This window comes from Elgaria multicarinata, chromosome 3 (assembly GCF_023053635.1).
Source record: "Elgaria multicarinata webbii isolate HBS135686 ecotype San Diego chromosome 3, rElgMul1.1.pri, whole genome shotgun sequence".
Lineage (NCBI taxonomy): Eukaryota > Metazoa > Chordata > Lepidosauria > Squamata > Anguidae > Elgaria > Elgaria multicarinata.
This window is the reverse complement of record NC_086173.1, coordinates 37,790,932-37,811,418: the sequence shown is the minus strand read 5'-3', so window position 1 is coordinate 37,811,418 and position 20,487 is coordinate 37,790,932. Positions and strand designations below refer to the sequence as shown.

The window sequence follows — 20,487 nt, the reverse complement described above, 5'->3', positions numbered from 1 at the left end:
CTGCTTCAGTCGTATATTTTACCAATAACAATTAGGCGGCAGTTCCTAGATATGTGTTGCTAAGCCACTCCCTTGTGAAAGGTAGAAATTACAACGCAGGGTGCTTTTAACCTCACCCTGCAAAGTCTGCACTATGGGGATATTAACAGTGAACTATATTACATTCCTGTATTGGCATATATTACTCAGACTCAAGCCTCCCTCAGCTGCAGTATTGAGATAATTCTAGATTACACTACAGGGTTGTTGCATACTACGCTCTGTCCCACATCCCTGGCCTAGAGAAACTATATTAGATAGCTTGTTCTTCCCATTCTAGCATAAGAAAACTTTTAAAATTAGCCTTCCCCAGCTTTGATGGACTGTAACTCTCAGCATAGCTGTGAATTATAAGAGTTGCAGTCCAACACATCTGAAGGGCACCAGGTTGGGGGAAGGCTGATTTAAAAGTTTAAAAACTAAAACCCATGTTTTGCCACCAAAAGAACATGAATTTCTGCCTGTGCTTTCAAGGGAGGCGGGGTGCACAGCCCATATTAGTGCACTGCTGAAGTCTCGAATTTCTACATTGTCTTGTACTGTCAGTCCTTTTTTATTGGAATACAGGATAAGAATCTATGGGAAGGAGCATAGCTCAAGGGTAAAACTCATGGTTGTGCAAAAGGTCTCAAAATCAATCTCCAGGTAGGACTGTAACTGGAAAGCTGAGGCCTATCAGTATAGACTAGGGCCATCGAACCTTTCATCCCCAAAGCTGGATTCATTTTTGGTACGGGGTGGGTGGGGTGTTTTCTACATTCCAGGGGTGAGCAGGGCCAAAGTCAGAAAGGAAGAGGTCAAAATTATCATCATATTTTAAAGTTCCTACTGCCAATAACTGAAGTCTTAAGAGAGGCATTTTAACCTTTTTGAATGGGAAGAAACTGCACAAAATTTGGGAAACCACCAAATGGTTAGGGGAAGGGGTGTGTGGCTACCCAGGGAATCCTGGAGGGCCAAATTTGGCCAATGGGCCTGTACTTCAACACCCCTAGTGTAGACAATACCAAGCTAAAGACCCAATTGTTTGACTCAGGATAAGGCAATTTCAAACAGAACATAAATTGCCACTGATGCAATGGGAGCAGGCCTACCAGCTACAAGACCCCAGCTCCAATCATATGGACTGATAGCTCAGAAGGGCTTGAGCATAAGACCAATTCCCCCTTTTCACAAGTTTTCCTGGGATCAATACTTCAGTATGTGGGATTTGTAGAGGCCATGCTCCCTTTTTCTTTTGATCCACACACTCTGGCAGGCTTTAGTGCAGATACCAAGCGCACGCAACACTGCTGTCACACCCTGGTTGCAGCAAAAGACACAATTCCATATATGAATTTTATTTTTAAGGTGAACCAAAGTGAACTACCACAACACCACTAACGGGCAAGACATGAGCTTTAGTGAAGTGCATGGCAGATGCAAAGCCTAGACCGGTTACGTCTCATCTAAATTTGGGGAGGGGGGACGACACACCCAATTCAGAGGAGACTGGTGACAAAACTGTTGAGAAAATTTGCTTCAAGAGAAAGAAAGCTACATGTTAAAACTACACATATTTTTTATTGATTTATAAACTCCTTTCACAATATTTTAGAAACATCTGTCTTACAAAGAGCTACCAAAACAATCAACAAAATAATTGTTTTTCTTTAAAAAGATTACATTACCCAAAAATGTCAAGGTGCTTAGACTAACAAGTTTTATACAAATCCAGAACTCTTTAAAACTAACAACCTTATAAATATAAAAAAGTTAATCCAATCCAAAGATTGAAAAGAGATAGAAGAAAGTCCTGCTTCCAGATACTGTGTAGATGGGTAATAAAACTCCTTAGATTTTGAAAGTTATCTTGACGGTCCATTTTGGAATTTTTAAACTATCTGGAGCAAAAGTGTCCATTTTAACTTAAGTTTACAGATCTGAAAGCCCACTTTCGTCAATGAAGACCTCTGCATATCAGCCATTTTAGTATTCTCACCTGACACAATACTGTTGTCCATAGAGAGAATAGTTATAAGAATGGTGAAGTCTCTACTCATACATGAAACATTGGACATTTCATCCATGAATAAAGACCACACAGATTATGGTTTATGATGAACAGGTAATCCCCTCTCCATCGTCACTGAATTTGCATCTTACTACAGCTCCCCAAAATACATTTGCTTTCTTGTAAAATCCATGAAAATAAAGTTTCTCACACTAAAACTTTAAATATAGAGATATATAAATAGTAACAAGTGACCCCTCGCTTTACAGAAGCCTCACACTGTGGACAAATCATACTACTGGTTATCAAGATGTCCAATGAGTCCATAACAATTGGAGGGAGCTATTTCAAAGCCCTAGTAGAGCTAAGGCAAAGACATTGGTTTTAGAAAACCAATTTTTTATACTTCATGTTATGTTGTCTCAAGATAGAAGCTTCATCTCTGTAAACAAACCTTCATCACTAGCTCAACCGAGCGGCGCTCCCAAAGCTCCACCAATTGAACTACAATTCTGTGCTTTTAGAGCTATAGTTTACTGCAAGCAGAAATGATCAGAAACAATTCAGGATTTTCCTAGAAGAGTTTAGCTTTCTTTTCCCCTATCGATTAATGCTGCTGTTTTGACTGCATCTCCAATCATTCCAGGGTATCTTGCACTGCAATTTATTGAAATAACCAGAACAGTCTGAGTACCTTTGACAGACTAGAGAGAACAGTGCTGAAATGTTCAGCACTGCAGACAGGGACAGTACAGCTCACAAATGTGAATTCCAATGTTCAAGTTGCATTATTTTGACCAAGATAAGCGGGGGCGGGGGACTGATATTTTCCCCCCTTTAATTTTTGGACACCTGAAATTCAAAAGCTACCATGCCCAGTGTTTCTAAAGCATTTTTGCATATTTGCTTGAAGCCATAGCTACTCTGCAGATCCATCCCAACCAGGAGGCTTGCTGGTTTACTGTAAAGAAGTGGGAGCCCCAACATTAAGGGAGCCAAATACCCATTGTCGGGAAACAGCCTTACAGCAGGTATGGAATGGCAAAACATGGTAGCTAAATGTATGGCTTTAATTGGCCGCAAGCACCTGCATATACATGCATTGGAGACAGGACAGTAAGCTGTGGGGAGGCGTGAAGTGGGGAGTGGTAGGATGTGTCCTTCCCCCAACAACCCTATAAGCACTTTTTGGAGAATTGTTTTCCCTAAGCGCTCTGTGCATCAAGAAGAATCTGGTGGAGCGGCCACTTGACTGGTCAATAGGCCATTCTATATCACCCAAGGATGGACTTTGGCAGGATGGACCACCACCCCAGGCTCTCTTCTGGGCCTGAACCAGCAAAGATCACAAAACCACAGTCAGCAGGGGGGAGGGAAATATTGAGCCATTCCTACTAACTTCACTGATGCAAAGGGATGCATGAGTTTAGATACTGCTGAAGTTCCTTAGTCCTTAATAAAACTTCTTTCTGCTCATGAAAGGCGGAGATTTAAGTGCATGTCCCCATAGAGGGACCTGATCTGGAAGGAAATGGTGGGCACATCTCCGCTGGTGCCAGAAGGGCATTACAGAACACCCTGCAGACAGCAGTCCTACATTTAAAACCAACCCCTTTTATATCCAAATCAGAAAGACTGTCTCCTGCCTGGCAGAGCCAGGTTTGCTTATCAAATGCACAGCTGGTTCTTGCAAAGGTGGAATTGGAGAGTCAGCTAGTACAGGAGACACTTTGTCAAAGGCATTAAGAGGAAGGAGATGGACAGAACTCCCGGGGGGATAACAAATGTGAGGAATGAAGCTTGCTGTCCTTTTCGCAGCTGGAATTCTTGCAGCTGCTGGCTCTGGAGGTCCTCCTCTCTTTACGCAAGGCTGCCGGGAAGCACCAAATCCACACGTTCAGCTAGTGCCTTAAAATGAGTCCAGGAGCAAAAACCCCAAAGATGTAGGCTAGGCTGGGCTCAAGTGGAATTCCTATTCAGGATGAAGCTGAAAAGTTAAGTGCAAGCAGCCGACACGGTCCAAATGAGCAGCATGTTGCAGCACATGCGGCCAGGCAGGTTTGCTGGCCCTGATTCCATCTTACAGCCGAAGGTGTGGCACGGCTTTCGTGACGTCTCGGAAGAAGGGGTGGTTGAGGGCGGTCTTGGCCGAGATCCTCTTGTTCGGATCGTAATGCAGCATTTGCTAAAGAGGAAAGGAGGAAAAGTTAAAAGCGATAGGCGGGAACCCAAAAGAATGGAAAACCAACTTATTTCCCCCCCAACCCGTGGTTGGCAAGAGGTGCTATAGACATCTCAACAGTGGAACGCAGATCTGGTTTGACCCCCCAGCACCAACAGCAGAGAGACTAAACACAGCACAAAACCCTAGAGCACAAGGGAGAATAGGGAGATACATCAAATAGGAATTCAGGAAAGTTAAAATCAAGAACCATGACAGAAACAAAACAAAAAAGCACATCCTGGTGTTTAAAGCAAGATGAAAGCCACGACTGTCAACACACGGAGGGGATTCTGAGGGCAACGCAGGCACACACTGACAGTTCTGGCTTTCAATCTATTTTAAACGCCACTGTTTTGGGCTATTTTTAAATGTATTTATTAAAGCATTTTTATCCCACTCCTCAGCCAAAAAGGCTCTTGGAGTGGCTTACATATAATCAATAAAAACAAGACAGTCCATGTCCACATGTTTACAATCTAAAAAGACATGAGACAAAAGGTAAAAGAGATGGGCAGGGAAGAGGAAAAAGCAAGTGGCCTTTGAGTAGGGCTTGTGGAACGGCCCTGCTGCCCAACTCCTCTCCCTCCACTGCAGCCTGTTGGAGCCTGAGGAGCCTCAGGGAGGTGGCCATTCAGCAGGGCTGGCGGAATGGCCCTGCGTCCCACTTGAAGAGAGATGGGAGCACACGCTCCTATTCAAGGAAGGTGTGCCCACTCCACCTCTCTTAAAAGCACCTGCCTACAGGTTAGGCGTTTCGACAGGAAACCGCTCAATGACTCTGAGAGCCAAAGAAGCGTACACAGGGAGCCCCTGCGCCCCACGGGGCTTGCTGAATGCCTCTTTCCCAGAGCTGAAGCGATGCCCCCTTCTCCCTGCCCTGCCTTGAAACTCACTGCCAGAAGCTTCCTGCCTTCCTCGTCCAGAGGTGGCACCACTTTGCTGAAGTCCTGCCGGGCCCACTTGGGAAAGCTGGACTTGTAGTCAGGCATGGAGGTGACACCTGGCCACACGGTCTCGTCCGGCGTGCCCAGGGTGCGAAAGATGCGGAACAGCTGGTCGATTTCCGAATCCCCGGGGAAGAGCGCTCTACGGGTTAGCTGTTTGGCAGAAGAGGAAGGAAAAACAGAATCATGGTTCGGTGTGGCATCCTCAGGCTGCTTTCCCTCACCCAGCTGTTCTTCCCTTCACCCCTGGCTGGTCCAGGCACACGAGGCTCAATGCATCTAACGTGGTGCAGTAGTTCAGAGTGTCAGACTAGGGCTGGGGAGACTAGAAGTCTTGGGAGCCAGTCACTATCCATTATGTGAACTGTCCTGGGACTTTCTATTGAAGGGAAGCATTTAAACTAAAGCCACCCTTCAACAGAAGGTTAACCTACCTTATAGAGCTGCTGGGAGGACAAAAGGGGGACAGTCATGAACCAAAACCTGAATTGCTTGGAGAAACAGCAGGATTAACAAAATCCAAAGGTAAAGCAGCAATGGCAGGAATCCTATCATTATTTGCCATTTACAGAACACACTTAATTTGCAAAACTAAGGAAGAGTCTTGTGGCACCTTGAAGACAACACTGTCCATCAAAGCTTACGGCCAGATATTATTTATTTGTCCCACCAATTTCCTTTCGCCTTCCCAATTCCCTTCCGCAAGTGGTGGGTCCCACGATTCCGTTGCACAAGAGGGACCCAAAGTCTTATGCAAGGAAGATTTTGCACTTGCTCGAAGAAGCTCCAAAACAAGCAGAAACTCTTGTTTCCAGAAACAGGCAGGACAGCAGACCTCCCTCCTGGGAGCTCTACCAAACTGCCTCCTTCCAGAAAAGAGCATTTCCGCTCCTTTCTGGTGGCTCCAATGATGCACAAGCAGTTAGGGCTTGTGCAGTGGAATTACCGGGGCTACAAGAGAATCGGTGGGGGCATAAGTGTCCCATTGGATTCTGCCCTGTGTCCCTTCTCCCCACTTCTGTGATCAGCAGAAGTCCTCTTATTCCATGGCCCTCTATTGAGTTGGGCTTCCTCAGCAGTACGTGCTCATTCTGGGACACCTTCCCCAGAAGGGCCACTGGTCAACTGCTCTGCGTAAGTTCCACCTTAGCAACGTAGCCCAATGGCAGAACACTCCAAAGTTCCTAGCTTTTGTTTCGGCCACCTCCAATTAAAAGGATCAGCTAGTAAATGACTCATTTCTTGAACTCTGATTAGGCTGCTATTGCTCCCAACTTTTGGGATATTCCAGTTTAACAGTTTTAAGCATACCCATTTTTATTGACTGTAGATGTTTATTATTGTTGTTGTTTTTCCATGTCAATCAGTGGGGCTTTCTTAAACAGAAAACTAACACACTGATACATAAAACGTATTTTTACATTTCCGCTAACTTTAATTGTACGACCCGTTTTTCTAGCGTTGTTTTGATCTGCTGCTTTTAGCCTTCATTGTAACGGTTGCCTTGTTGATAGTTTGGTGCTTCCATTATTTTTTTTTACTTAAGTGTTTGGATTGCTCATAATATCCTTGGTTATATTGGATATTATGAAAACCACAGTTATTAGACAGAAAAGCAGGATAGAAAACAGCTCTGGTTTTCTTTTTATCATGATAGGACTTCCAAGGGCTGAAGTGAATACGACCCAGAAAGTTCCCATGGGAATCATTCCATGAGCCCCTCCCTCCACGGCACACAGCCCTCTGCACATGCTGCGCATAAAACGTACACTTGCTGTCCAGAGTACACGCGCCCCCTAGTGGGGAAAAAGCAGTATTTCCCCCCCCCCCAAGCTCTCATTCAGTCCTCAAAAGGAGAGCCCACAACAGGCGTCTTCTATTCCCTGCTCCCAGTTCTGTGGCGGAGTCTGCCATGGGGAAAGGGAATGATGCAAGTCACTTCCTTCCCCACAAGGCGCCTCCGCCAAGTCAACTGATCGCATCAGCAGCTCTTCACAAGGCAGAGGGAAAGGATGTAGGGTACGTTTGATCTGGACTAGCCCTGGCTCACACACACACACATACACACACACACACAAATGAATGAATGAATGAATGAGGGTTCACTTTGTCGGCACGCGCCTGCATGACAGCATTGAAAAGGGGGTTGGGAGAGGGTGAAAAAACACCACCAACCCAAATTCTACAACTGCAATAGATTATATAAGCCAGGCATATCTGCACAAACCAACTTGGCTTGCGTGCTTTTTACTTTTGGAGTTATGCTGTCTGTGTTTATCAACAGAATTTGAAAACTATTTATTTATTTATCACATTTATATACCACCCCATAGCCAAAGCTCTCTGGGTGGTTTACAAAAACTGTTGGGACTAGGGAAGATGTACTATCAGTGCATAGATATGGGTGGGGTGGAAAATGGAAGAGTCCCATCCTTTGAATACAGAAGGCACCAGCTGGACCTAGAAAATAGGAGGATGCCTTCTACTGAATCAGACTGGGGGCCCCTCTAGCCCACAATTGCCTGCCCTGATTGACAGAAGCTCTTCTACACTTCTCCAGCCCTGGTTCCCGATCTTTCAAACTGAGATGCTCGGGACCGAACCCAGGGAAGCATGCGCTCTTCCACTGGCCTATGGCCTGACCTTTCTAACCTTTGAACAGCCCCAACCTTTCCTAGATATTTTTTTTAAAAGACATTGCAAACATACAGAAAAATATAAGATCATATCAAAATATAGGAAAATATCAACCAAAGGAGAAAGAAGCATCTGTAACAGGACAGAATCACATTGATGGTGCTATATAAATTAATAAATAATAATAATAATATTAGGACAGAATCAAGGGGAGGAAAAACTGAGATCATTGGCATCCAATCGCGCCTTTCCAAGTGTTGTATAATTTCCTTGTTTATTTACTGTTTTAAAATTCTCATCAGCAGGGGTGGGGAATTTTGTTAGGTCCGGTGAGCATTTTCACCTCCCAGATGCCCCTTGTGGGTTGCAACCCCCACCCCATGGGTGCCGGGAAAAATAATTTTTAAAATGGCATCAGTAGTGACCACAGAGTGACAAAATTATGGAGCCATTTCGCCCCCACACACATTCTTTTTATTGAACTTGGGGGACAGTGGGGACACAAGCTGCATGTTGCTCACCCCTGCTTGGTAATGTTATTATCCTATAAAAACCTAAACAACTTGGGACCAGGATACCTAGCAGACCGCCTTCCCTTATATACACCCAGATGACATTTAAGGTCTTCAGAGTTCTTGCTGGTCATTCCAAAACAAACGGAATGTCGCCATGAAGAACCTTGATGCTGGGCCTTCTCTGTAGCAGTACCCACCCTCTGGAAAAACCCTCCCTCATGCGGTTTGGGAGGCGGGAAATGTAACTTATTTTATTTATTTATTTAAGGATTTTTATGCCGCCATTCAGCCAAAAAAGGCTCTCATGGCGGCTTACAAAAGTATTTCTTGGCAGTCCCTGCTGTAAACTTTAAACTTCTTTTAAACACCTCCTGAAAACAATCTTTTTACACAGGCTTTCCTTGGACTGTAATTTATTTTGGTTTTATATGGCATTTTTAACTTTTAAAGTATTAAATTTATTCGGATGCTTGTTGTATTTTATGGTTTTAAATGTGCACTGCCCAGAGAGCCTCGGCTACTGGGCAGTATAAAAATGTAATTAATAAATAAATAAGGCTGGAACTTGCCCTTTCGTTTTCAAAATATAAATGGTGTCTCAAATACTCACACCTTCCCAGCCAGAGCAAACGTTCAGAGTTAGGAGCCACATTCCATGTTCTGTGGCATGATATGCAGAAGCCTACGTGACCACACGCTTGAGTACACTCTGCCAGCTACTGCAAGGGCGTGAGGGTAAAAAAAAGGAAAAGATGGGACATGGCAGGCAGAGCGATCAAGAAGGAAAGAAAATGCATGAGGTGAGCAATAGTGTGTGTGTGCGCGTGTATCCTGTTTACCTCTATAGCATGAACCAACTCGAGCTACTTGTCTTGTAAGCACCTTTTCTACAGTGCACTGTACTTGTATCACGCTATGGCCTGAACTGGGAAAGCTCTGATAGTTGTTAGTCGTGCCGTGGACTAGCGGTGTTGGACTAAATTGCATTTTGGTGCCTGCTGAATGCCAAGATTCTAGTGATACAGAAAGTGAACTGAATCACCCCTCCCCTTTAAAGCCATTCATCTACTTACATTGGGGTCTGAGGTTGTTCCAATGCTTTTTTGCCGGGTTTACTACCTCCATCCATAGCAGCCCCAAATACTTCAGCGTCAAGGATGCAAACCCAATGTGGGAGAACCTGCCGCTGCCCCACCACCACCTCTCCCACCACAACACAATGTTTTCATATCATCCAACTCTGCCTTCCAAGGACAGTTTGTTTTGGCTTTCAGATATGGTTCCAAATCCAAGATTCTGCTACAGCATTGAGATTCTGCTACAGGCTATGCTTTCTGCTCACTTTGATCACCTGCCTCATCACAGGGCTGGCCTCATGTCCACTTCCCTGCCCCGCCCCACCTCATTTTCCAAAAGAGTTCCGTACCATCTCTGCAAAGATGCAACCCAGACTCCATATGTCCACAGCTGTTGAGTAGTATTTGCAGCCAAGGAGAATTTCTGGAGCTCGATACCAGAGGGTCACCACCTAGCATGAAGGACAACAAACCTGTCAGTAGTCCAGTACTCTCCTTTTCTACATAGATGCAATTAAATAGCAAGTCCTTGACAGACGGGCAGTTCCAACCTATGCTCTGCATCAAAGCTATATACTCAAGCCCCTGTGAAAAAAGCAGATCAGCATTCAAATCCAAGAGGAATGTGCACAGCAACTTCTTAAATCAGATGTGTGGAACCTTCAGCGTGTGGAGGTTCTCTGAAGGCCCCACCCCCTCCCCCAGGCCCCGCCCCCAGGCTGGCCAAGTGACCTTTCATGCAGCTCGGCCGGCACATGGCAGAGCAATTCTTCCAAGCACCAGCTGGATGGCCTTTTGTGCGCCACCCTAATCGAGATGTGAAGCAGACATGCAGCTCCTCCGAGCGCCAGGTAAGCGTACTGACCCTCTGCATGCCGCACGCCGCCTAAGTCAGGACAAGTGGTTCGCAACGGAGGGCTGCCGTTTAGCCAGTGTGTGGAGGAGCTGCTCCTTCAAATGCAGGCCAAATCCTTTTCTCTATGCAGAGGGAGGCACAGAGAAAGGGAAAATGGGCAGGGATGGGCAGACATCAAGGGTGAGGCTGCAGGAGCAGAGCCCTGCCTCCCTGATGTCACCCAGGCAACTGGTCCAAGTGGGGGGGAACTGCCTCCTGGACCAAAAAAAGGTTCCACATTCCTCCCTTAAATGCAAACAGACAAGCCTGAGTGCATGCACCTAAAACAATTGGTTAATTAGAGGCTTGGATAAATAGTATTGCTATTTCCCCAAGGTTAGTCTGGCATGAGAAACACAGTGAATCCAGATAAACAAACAAAAGCTTTTGATCATGTAAATTCTATTGTAGATTATGTTTTCCCTTAAGAGGGTCATGAGCTACTTTGAAAACAATAGCTCTCCTCCCAACCAACCTTGCTGTCCACCCCTGCTAACTATTTAGCCAGCCCTTCCCTAGAAAGGGAAAACCAGAGATCTGGAGGGGCGGGGGAGGGCTCTAGCTCAGTGGCAGAATGTATGCTTTGCACCCAGAAGGTCCTGGATTCCATCCTCAGCACCTCCAGGTAGGGTTGAGATAGACTCCTGCCCGACACCCTGGAGAGCCGCTGCTGCTAGTCAGTGTTGACAGTCCTGGGCTAGATGGACCAAGGGTTTGACCCAGTATAAAGCAGCTCCCAACATTCCTCACAGCTGACAAGAAAAGAAAATGAGATTTCAGATCCCCAAAGCCATTCACACAACCTGGACAACTAGACCCCACCTATAGGTCCTATAATAAATAAGCTAAAGCACTCTTAATAGCCACATGGACTTATGAAACTTGTAGCCCTCCAGGTGCTTCGCCCTACAATTCCCATCAGCCCTAGCCAGCGTAGGCAATAGTGACGGATCATTAGCATTTTAAACCAAAAGTTCTGGAGGGCTGTATATTGCCCATCCCTGTTTTAGAGACTGGGCCAGTTCGCACGTTCAAACAAGCCAAGGTGGCTTGTTTTAATTCCTGTTGTGTGCCGTGTGCCATTTCCCCGTGTCATCTGAATGCGGCTTGGATGGCTTGTTTGAGGGGGAAAAGCAACCCTCAAATGACCCAACAACAGGCCATTACCAGGCAAGAAATCGGGAAAATGGTGCCTAGCATGTGCTGGGGGTTGAAACAAGCCATGGTGGCTTATTTAAGCCACAGTGACTTATTTTGATTTTGCTAACTGGGTCACTGTCTCTGGGCTGCAGTATCTCTACCGCCAGGCCCATTGGCTTTCGAACCACTTTCCTTCAATATGTAGGGAAAACCGAAAAAGCCGTCGCTTCCAAAATGCTTCTTTAATCCATTGGCTTAAAGATTCAGTTGCAGAGTCTGGACCAGACACTCCAAGTCTCACATTTCTAAACCAGCTTTAAAAACAGCAGCACTTATTTTTATTTCTATCCCATTATTTATACCCCACTTTTCCAGCTGAAAGACAATTAATGCAGCAAATAATGAATGAAAAATATCAGTAAATACTGCACAAGGGAGCCAAATGCCTGTTGGAATAGAACAGTTCCCATTGAGTTGGACTCGATGGCCTCATAGGCCCCTTCCAACTCTACTATTCCATGATCCCTCACCAGAAGGCAATAAAAGATGAGGCTGCGTGGATCTTCCTTATCAGGGTGCCACAGCAGAAAAGGTCCTCCCACTCCCCTGTGTCCGCTCACTACAACTATGACAATGGGGGAACACAGTGCAGGAACTCCAGCACTGACCCAGAGCTTGGGCAAGTTCTCCTGGAAGAAGGTTGTTCTTAATGTATCCTGATCCTGGGCTGTTTAGGTTTTTACTAGCCCTTTGAATTGAACATGGAAGTAAACAGGCAGCCAATTGAGGTGGTTTAAGATGAACATTACATGAACTAACTGGCTGAGTCCAGCTAGTAATTTGGTCACTGCTTTCTGAAAAAATTTCAAGCTTTTGAAACATCTCCAGAGCAATACAAAAATTGTTATTGAAATATCCAATACCAGCCAGCTAGGAGAAAATTCCAGGGGACAAGTTTGTGCCACTACATGCACCTCAATACCACTGGGATAACAGAACAACTTTTTTCAAATAGGGTAAAAAGGAAGAAAAGAGACACACAGAAATTGCTGAGAAAACAGAACATGGAAAGTCAACAATCAATATTACCTGAACTAGACAAGACTAACACAAACATGGGAAGACATGAAGGCCTGGAAACATTTGAGGATGCCCTAAAGATGTGAAGGGCCAGAAAAAACCCGAAAAAATTCATAACAAAAAATCCCCCCCCCCATTTTTTTCGAAGCCTTTTTTGGGTTTTTTCCAAAAAATCGGAAAAAATGAAGAAAAAATGGATTATGGGATGTTTTATTTTAGAATGATGAATAAAATGTTTAAGACAAGGTGTTCAGAGATTTACTTCTCTAAATGATTTCTAAAAACTATGTATAGTATTAGAGTATTACAATTTCTGTGCACCAAGGACAAGCAAGTCCTAGGTTGCAAACTGAGACTAGAACTCTCAAATGCAAGAGCAAGATGCATTTCTGCCTCTAGGGGGCACTGCCATGGAAGCTGAGACTGAAACTGATAATGATGGCCATAGCTCAGAAAATGAGACTGATTAATGCAAATGCAATGCAAAATGCAATAAATAAATTTCATGCATATGCATTGAACCTTTGTGAGAGAGGAGGGAACTGAAGCAGAACTTGTCATTTCATTCCAGAGGGCAGACAGCAGTGCAAGGTGAATGGTGTTCCATCCCTTTTTCTCAGTTCTTTTTATGGGAATGGGTGTGGAGGACTAGCAGAGGCATAAATACTTTTCTTTGTTACTGATGTTGATGGTTTCTCTCTGTTGATTTTTAAAATTATTTTGGCCTGCTCCTCATAAACTGGCAAAATCAAAGATGTTCCTTACAGTTCAGGAGCTTGTAGCTCCATTTGTTACGGAAAAAATTAAGTAAATTCAATTTGTAATAATGGTTTGAATACACTGTATTTTTAATATACCAAATGTAATAATTTTATGCCAAACCAACTTGGACATAATTATATTTTATGTTCCTAAAGTAACAAAGTGACTTTCAATCTGTAAAAAGTGCTAATATTGCATTACTTAAACTTTCCCAAAAATTTCCATTTTTTTCCAGAAAAAAACAGGGGGGAAACTTTTTCCATGGCTTCAAAATTTCCAGAAATTTTACATCTCTAGGATGCCCCCACACACCCCATTTCCCCTTCAAAATTTCCAAACATTTCTGGATTTCTCCTTCCCCACCCAGTTCTTCCAGGCCTTTGCATCTCTATGGTGTTGGTGAGGAAGATACTCACCTCATGTGTATAAGTTCGCACTGGCACACCAAACGCCCGAGCAAGCCCAAAGTCAGCCAGTTTTATTGCTCCCTCAGCATTGATTAAGAGATTTTGTGGTTTAAGGTCGCGGTGGAGCACACGATGAGAGTGGCAGAAGGCAAGGCCCTGCAATAGCTGGTATAGGTAGCTCTAGAAGAATATAAACAGGACAGTTAAGAAGAGAGCAGTCCCTCGAAACAAAAAGCTAGCTCGATTGTAGATGTGGTCAGCACAGAGGGCCAATAGCTAAAAAGCTGGGAATAAACTCTAGTCCCCTCTTACTACTTAGGCATTCTAAGTGTCACCACAAAAAGGGGATTCAAGAGTTTGCTAAACTCTTGAGATGACCTAAATTCCATCCGGTCATTAAATTTATTTGATCGTGGCATTTTAAAATGAATTTAACAATGGGAAGGGATGTAGGTCATCTACACCACAGCTATTAAGTCACTTTAAGTAGCTACAACTAAAAGGTTCAGCTCATAAGAGGGGACTGTTTGCTTTTTTAACCTTTCATACTTGAGTTTCTGAGGTGCCCAAAGAGATGATGGTAGTGTGTGTGTGTGTGTGTGTGTGTGTGTTTAAAAATAATGAGAGCTAGAGACTTAGGGCATAATTCAGTCCCTACCCCCTAGTTTTGCCACACCATGGGAAAGGAGTGCCACAGGACTCCATGGAATCCTACCACTCCAGGCTGGCTCTTGGGTGCACATGGTGGATCTTGGTGTACCTGACATTATTGAGAATGGGAAGCCAGGACCATCCCACCCTCAAGCAAACCACTTCTCCCCCAAAGTCCCAGCCTGCAGGTTCTTGATCTCCGCACAAAAAGGATAAGCCAGTTACGGCAGCATTGAGCCTTATGCTATTTCCACAGTGTGTACAGACTGCTTTTGTAAGTCGAGGGAGGAGTTGATCCAACACATGATCAATGGGAAACACAATAGAAACATCACAAAGATACTCAAGCCTGCAGAAAGATTTCATCCAACGCGGCAGTATCCAAGAACAAGTTAAATCAAGCACGCCCATCCATCATTGCGCATACTGTATCTAGGCACACACAGAAGCTCCCGCAGATGCCAAGAGATTCCTCATCCCCCTCAATAGCAGAAGCACTTGGCTGTATCCCATGTTAGTCCTACTTAGAGTAGACCCACAGAAGTGAATGGGACTTAAGTTAGACCAACACTGGATACAGGCCACCACATGCAGATTCACACCCGGAGCTGTCCTCAACAGCCGGCGCGTGCAGGAGTACAACAGGGCTCTTTGGAACCGTGAAATAAATGGAAACAGGACATCCATGGACCAAGGCACTGGTTGTTGTTTTTACCTAGCTGCCTTCCACCATCCCTGCTAGTTACCTTGATAAGGGGCAACTCTACGCCACTGATGGAAGATGAAGAATCCATGAACTTTTTGAGGTCCTGATGTAGGAACTCAAAGACCAAGTAGAGCTTGTTCTCAGTGTGGATCACATCCAGTAGCCTGGAGAGTTGTGAGAGGGGGCAGAGGAAGAAACAAAGAACTGAGATGTTTGCAGCCACCCCATTGCAACTGTTAGCCAAAGGGTCAGGAATGATAACTAGGTAATTGCCCCTTGTTTATTATACATCCTTCTTTGAAGCATCCAGTGTTGGTTACTAACAGATGCTGGGCGATTAGACTGGCACTGCCCAGTATAGTTGGGGAATTGCATCTGTTACATGCTCGATTGGGTAACCTTGATAAAGGTTCCAGAAGGAAAGGAGGACCGCTCCCACCTTCCCCGAAACAGCATTATGCTCATTACTCTCCAGAGCTACCTTCTCTGCCAACTTTCCTTCATACACTTACTTGACAATGTTGGGGTGGTTCAGTTCCTTGAGCAGCGAGATCTCCCGGATGGCTGTGCTTGGGACCCCCTCTGTCTCCCTGGAAGACAAAAGGAGAAGAGAGGAGATGAAGATACAGGGCTGAGCTAGCCAAAGCTGCTCCGCTCCGCTAATATGACACTTCGAGATGCTCCCAAGGTACAAGACTGAGCATCGCAACCTTGTGGGTGAAAGGATTTTGCACTATGGACATTCAGTCAGCAAAAGGCACACAACACAGTGCAATGGTTTGGCACAGCAAATGTGATACCGTTTGCATTTGGGGCTTCCAATTAAGCCTTCCCCAACCTGGTACCCTCCATATGCTTCAACTCCCATTAGCTGCAGCCATCATAATCAGGAATGCAGGGAGTTGTAGTCCAAAATATATGGAGGGCACCAGGTTGGGGAAGGCTCCTCTATAGGTAGGCTAGCTGTTTTAGTGTAAAACCAATTCCTGGCACAAGGGGCTATGTTGCTAGATATAGGGTTGAATCCAGATTTGTCATTTCATAGAATCATAGAACAGTAGAGTTGGAAGGGGCCTATAAGGCCATCAGTCCAACCCCCCTGTTTAATGCCTCAATTTTGCCTGTTCCTGCAAACTCCCAATAGTTTAGAGCTGCCACCCCCTTTTTTTGCGCAAAGGTGTTTTTACTCACACGGGTTTGTAATCGTGCAGGGTTTTGCTCATGCATCAGGTGCCTCCCTATGAAGGGAACCTACTTATGGAATCTTGTCCCGTTCCTGCAAACTTCCAAGGCTTTAAAGCTGTCTCCCCCACTTTTGGGGCAGGAGGGCAGGGGGAAAGGTGGGGACCACCACGGGTTGGGTGGGGCGATGGCAGTGGGGATGCAGGCAAGCAGTGGGGAAAGGAAAAGCATGGAGAAGTGGCTGGGGATCAGGGCGGTAGGGAGCGGCACAGCATGGATGGGATGATGGCAGTGGGGGTGCTGGGAAACAGGTAAGGATAGATGCCAGGGTGAGAAGACAGAAGGAGACACCCCCTAGTGCCCCCCAGCCAGCCAATCGGAGAGAGCAGCATGACGTAACTGCGGTGCAAAGGTCAGCAGGGTAATGGTCTCCAGCACAAAGGAAGCTGGGATACTACCTCTGCTGGACGGGAGGACTGCAGAGGGAGGAAAGACTACTCTGCGTAGCTTATTTCTCCGATCGTGCGGGGGATCACAGTAGCTTATAAACCACCAAAGCTTAAAGTGACATGAGAATCTGCCCCATGAGTCTCAGTAACACTAGGCTAAATCAGCAAAGAGCAAACAATGCTCTTCTGCCCCTTAAAATCATGAGGCAGTTTTTAGAAATCATGAGACCTGAATATTGCGAAAAGGGGGGCCCTTTATTTCTCTAGGGGGAAACCTACAGCTGGGGGTATGTGTAGATTCTGAGCATTTAAGGTGTGTCATGTTTTCAACAACATGCCTGCAACTTTGGGAAGTAGTACCTTAAAGGCAGGGATTTGAGAGGGATAACAACGTACACAAAGTGTTTTGACAACGACAAGAAATTAAATATTAATAAACAATAAGGCAACTTGGGAATACACAGACTACCATCTGTCATCAATATCATATATTTCAATACAGAGATTGCTTCACCTCTATTCATTTATCCTACTCCCTTCATCTCCTGCTATCCAAACAATCTTTTCTGTAATTGACCATGAATATCATTACATTGTTAATAACAGGACCCTGGAGCACTGCATTCCCTTTCTAAAGGAACAGCTTGAGCAATATATTTCCAAATATACCACTCGTTCACCTAATCAATCAATTAGTAGCATTATCATTGCCTTCAATCAATCCTATGAAAGAGATTCTTCAAAAGGGGAAGTAATATAAGCCCCCTTGGTGGATATCTTCCATTAGATCAAGTACCTACACTTTTGAGTTGCACAGGTCTTATTGTGCAGAAGAGTTTGCATATTCCTAAAGAAATGTTGGTCCAATATAGGTCGCTATCATCTTCTTGCCCGTTTTACTAGAATCCAATGGGGTCACCCCACGAAGCTGATTGGTGGGAGGTTCAGGACAGATAAAAGGACTTCTTCACACAGCGTATAGTTAAACGATGGAATTCACTACTACAAGATGTAGTGATGGCCACTAATTTGGATAGCTTTAAAAAGCGTTAGATAAATTCCTGGAGAAGGCTATCAATGGCTATTAGTCCTGATGGCTATGTGCTACTTCCAGTATCGTATGTACATTAGTTTCTGTGGAACATTTCCCACCCACCCCTTCATGTTTTAATGTGATTTTAGATTGTAAGCCTCTAGGCAGGGTATTGCTGTTTTATTTGTATATTTTGTACAGCACCAAGTACATTGTTGGTGCTATATAAATAAATAAATAAATAATAACAACAACATGGGTGAGAGGGTGCTGTTACACTGTGTGTGTCGTGCTTGTGGGTCCCTGGACGATAGCTGTTTAGCCACTGTGTGAACAGAATGCTGGAACAGATAGACTCTTGATCTGATCCAGCATGGCTCTTCTTATGTTCTTATTTTGTGTCCACTTGTCTCTCAGATTAACCCTCAGATTCGAATCCTTCGAAGGAGTTCCCAGAGACAAAATGAATTCTACAGCAAATCCAATTTTAGAAATTAACCAAAGCTGCCCATTTACTCACTATAGCTATTTACATCAATTTGCAACTAATTCCAGGAAGGCTTTCCAGAAACTTACAGTCAGGCCTTATTTTGTGTATCCGATACACCACCCCACAGCATTAAACTACCAGTGGGGTATACTATTGGACACAGACTGGAAAAACCCAAGATACAAATTCCCTGTCAGTTCTGAAGCTTAATAGGTGACCTTGGGCCAGACAATTCGTCTCTGCCTAACCTACCTTACAAGGTTATTGCAAGGATAAAATGGGGAAACAGATCACACACACCACCTTGAGCTTCTTGGGGGGTAAAGTGCGATATAAATGTAATAAAGCAGGTGACCATTATGCTTTTCATGCCCAAACAAAACGAGTAGAAAGTGAGCCTTAATCACGGCCTAGCGCTAAGTGTAAGCCGCTCCGAGAGCCTTTTTTGGCCAAGGAGTATGATAAATTATTTATAAGTATGATAAATAAATAAATAAATAATATTCCAATAATTAGGGGCTATATGGAGCACAGAATAGGTGAAGCAGGGAAGAGAGCAGTCTTTTTAACTCATGCAATGTCTCCCTTACCATCATATCCTGAACTTACAATTTGGAAAACGAGAGTACTCGGGTGTACCTGGCTGGCATATCACCTACCTTAGATATATGGGAATTGACTATGGCAGGGGTAGGCAACTGGTGGCCCTCTAGATGTTTTGACCTACAACTCTCATGAACCCTCACCATGGCTATGCTGGTTAGGGCTGGTGGGAAACGAAGGCCAAAACATCTGGAGGGGCACAAATTGTGCATCCCTGGGTTATGCTGGCACAGAGATGACAGAAAAACCACTTTGCACATGTTCTGAGAAGCTCTCCTCTCAAACCACCTGCAGATGCAGTGAAGACACAGGCACATTTGCTGAATGGTGTGGGACATACAGGATGGAGAAACTTGCAAACGGAAGTGCCTTAGCAATGCCCCTGTCTCTTCCTTCTCAAGAGCTTCCCACTTCCAAGGGCCTCATCCAGGCCATGCAACAGTCTGCTTTTACAAGCCATCTACGTGCTCAAAAAGGCTTAAGCACCTTGCCCTGGGGCAACTGGGTATTTATTTGCACCTTAAAATAGTACAAGCCGCCGCCGCCGAGGCAGTCTAGCCACTACCCGTCTCCTCTCATCCCAAGTGAATTGTTTAGAGCACACTCCTATGCATGTTTAGACAGATTAAAAAAAATGTCCTACAACTCCCGGCATTCCCCAGCGAGCAGCACAGGCTGCCGGGGGGGGGGGGGGGGGATGTTGGGAGTTGCACGTCCTTTTTCTGCCTAAATATACATGGGATCCCACCCTTAAGTGGAGCTTCGACACGGGCCCAAACTAGAAAGAAAGCCGGGGCTGCCTCCAATGTTAGACGTACTATGATTAGACCCACTGATATGAATGGGATACAGCCCATTGGAAGCAAGCTCATAACTCTCCCCTCCCCACCCCACCCCCCAGCTCCCGCCGTGTAGGTCGGCCCTGAATCCCAAGGCACACAAAGGGAGATTCTGTTCTCCGTCCGCAAAGCTTTCTTCGCGGGCGAAGGACAGGAGGAGGTCCGAGCGGGCAGCCTCGGATTACAGCGAGCCCCACAAACTTTTCCCAGACCCCTTTGCTCGCCACCCACCCGTTCGGAAGGGACACTCCCAGCCCTTCCTCTTCCTCCTCCTAGTGCAAAGAGGGGAGCCGATTACGCCCTCTGCTTCTTTTCACCCCCTTTAGGTCACTCGCCCGGCCCTGACCCCACAAATTTAGGGGAAAGGGGGGCTTTTAAACTCACGTGTCCAAGCGGATTTTTTTAAGTGCGACCACCTCGCCAGTGATTTTGTTCTTCGCTTTATAGACCACGCCGTAGGTGCCCTCCCCGATCTTCTCCACTTTCTGGAAGTTCTCCATGAAAGGAGATGCTGGCTGGGGTAGATCCCAGTTTGCCTTTAAGATCCTCCGTCGCCCGGAGACCAAGAGATCGGGGTACGAAAAGGGGAGTTTGCAAGACTCAGGCGGGGCACTGCAGGGCCGCCCGGGGGCCGCTGCGGTTAAGCAAGGCGCGGGTCTCCACGTGCGGCCGGATGGAACGTTGCGTGTCTTTACTGGGCTTTTGCTGCTATTTCTTCTCCTGCGCGCGCTCTCTCTTTCTTTTCCCGCGCGCGAAGCTAAACAACTTGCAACACCGCTATCGCTTCCAGCTCCCCTCCTCCTTCCCAACTGCTTCCCGCGT

General features: G+C 45.4%; 1 protein-coding gene across 2 annotated transcripts; it reads right to left on the bottom strand.

Moving 5' to 3' along the window:
* Positions 1-4,063: 4,063 nt before the first annotated feature.
* CDK2 (cyclin dependent kinase 2) lies at positions 4,064-20,180 on the bottom strand. Of its 2 annotated transcripts, none has more exons than XM_063119990.1 (7): positions 20,050-20,180; positions 15,582-15,659; positions 15,110-15,233; positions 13,722-13,892; positions 9,779-9,880; positions 5,150-5,353; positions 4,064-4,217 (listed from the first exon to the last, which is right to left on the bottom strand). In XM_063119990.1, the coding sequence occupies exons 1-7, from the start codon at positions 20,163-20,165 to the stop codon at positions 4,113-4,115; spliced, it is 900 nt and encodes a 299-aa protein (XP_062976060.1). In that variant the 5' UTR covers positions 20,166-20,180; the 3' UTR covers positions 4,064-4,112. The 2 variants fall into 2 exon arrangements, with proteins under 2 accessions (XP_062976060.1, XP_062976061.1); XM_063119991.1 differs by lacking the exon at positions 20,050-20,180 and adding an exon at positions 16,261-16,304.
* Between the last annotated feature and the right edge of the window lie 307 nt (positions 20,181-20,487).

Excerpts from the sequence above, each read along its gene's own strand:
- CDK2 (XM_063119990.1), bottom strand. The coding sequence starts at position 20,165 with ATGGAGAACTTCCAGAAAGTGGAGAAGATCGGGGAGGGCACCTACGGC. Across the intron at positions 15,660-20,049 it reads AAAAAAATCCGCTTGGACAC|GGAGACAGAGGGGGTCCCAA; the intron begins GTGAGTTTAAAA and ends TTTGTCTTCCAG. Across the intron at positions 13,893-15,109 it reads TAGAGTTGCCCCTTATCAAG|AGCTACCTATACCAGCTATT; the intron begins GTAACTAGCAGG and ends ATATTCTTCTAG.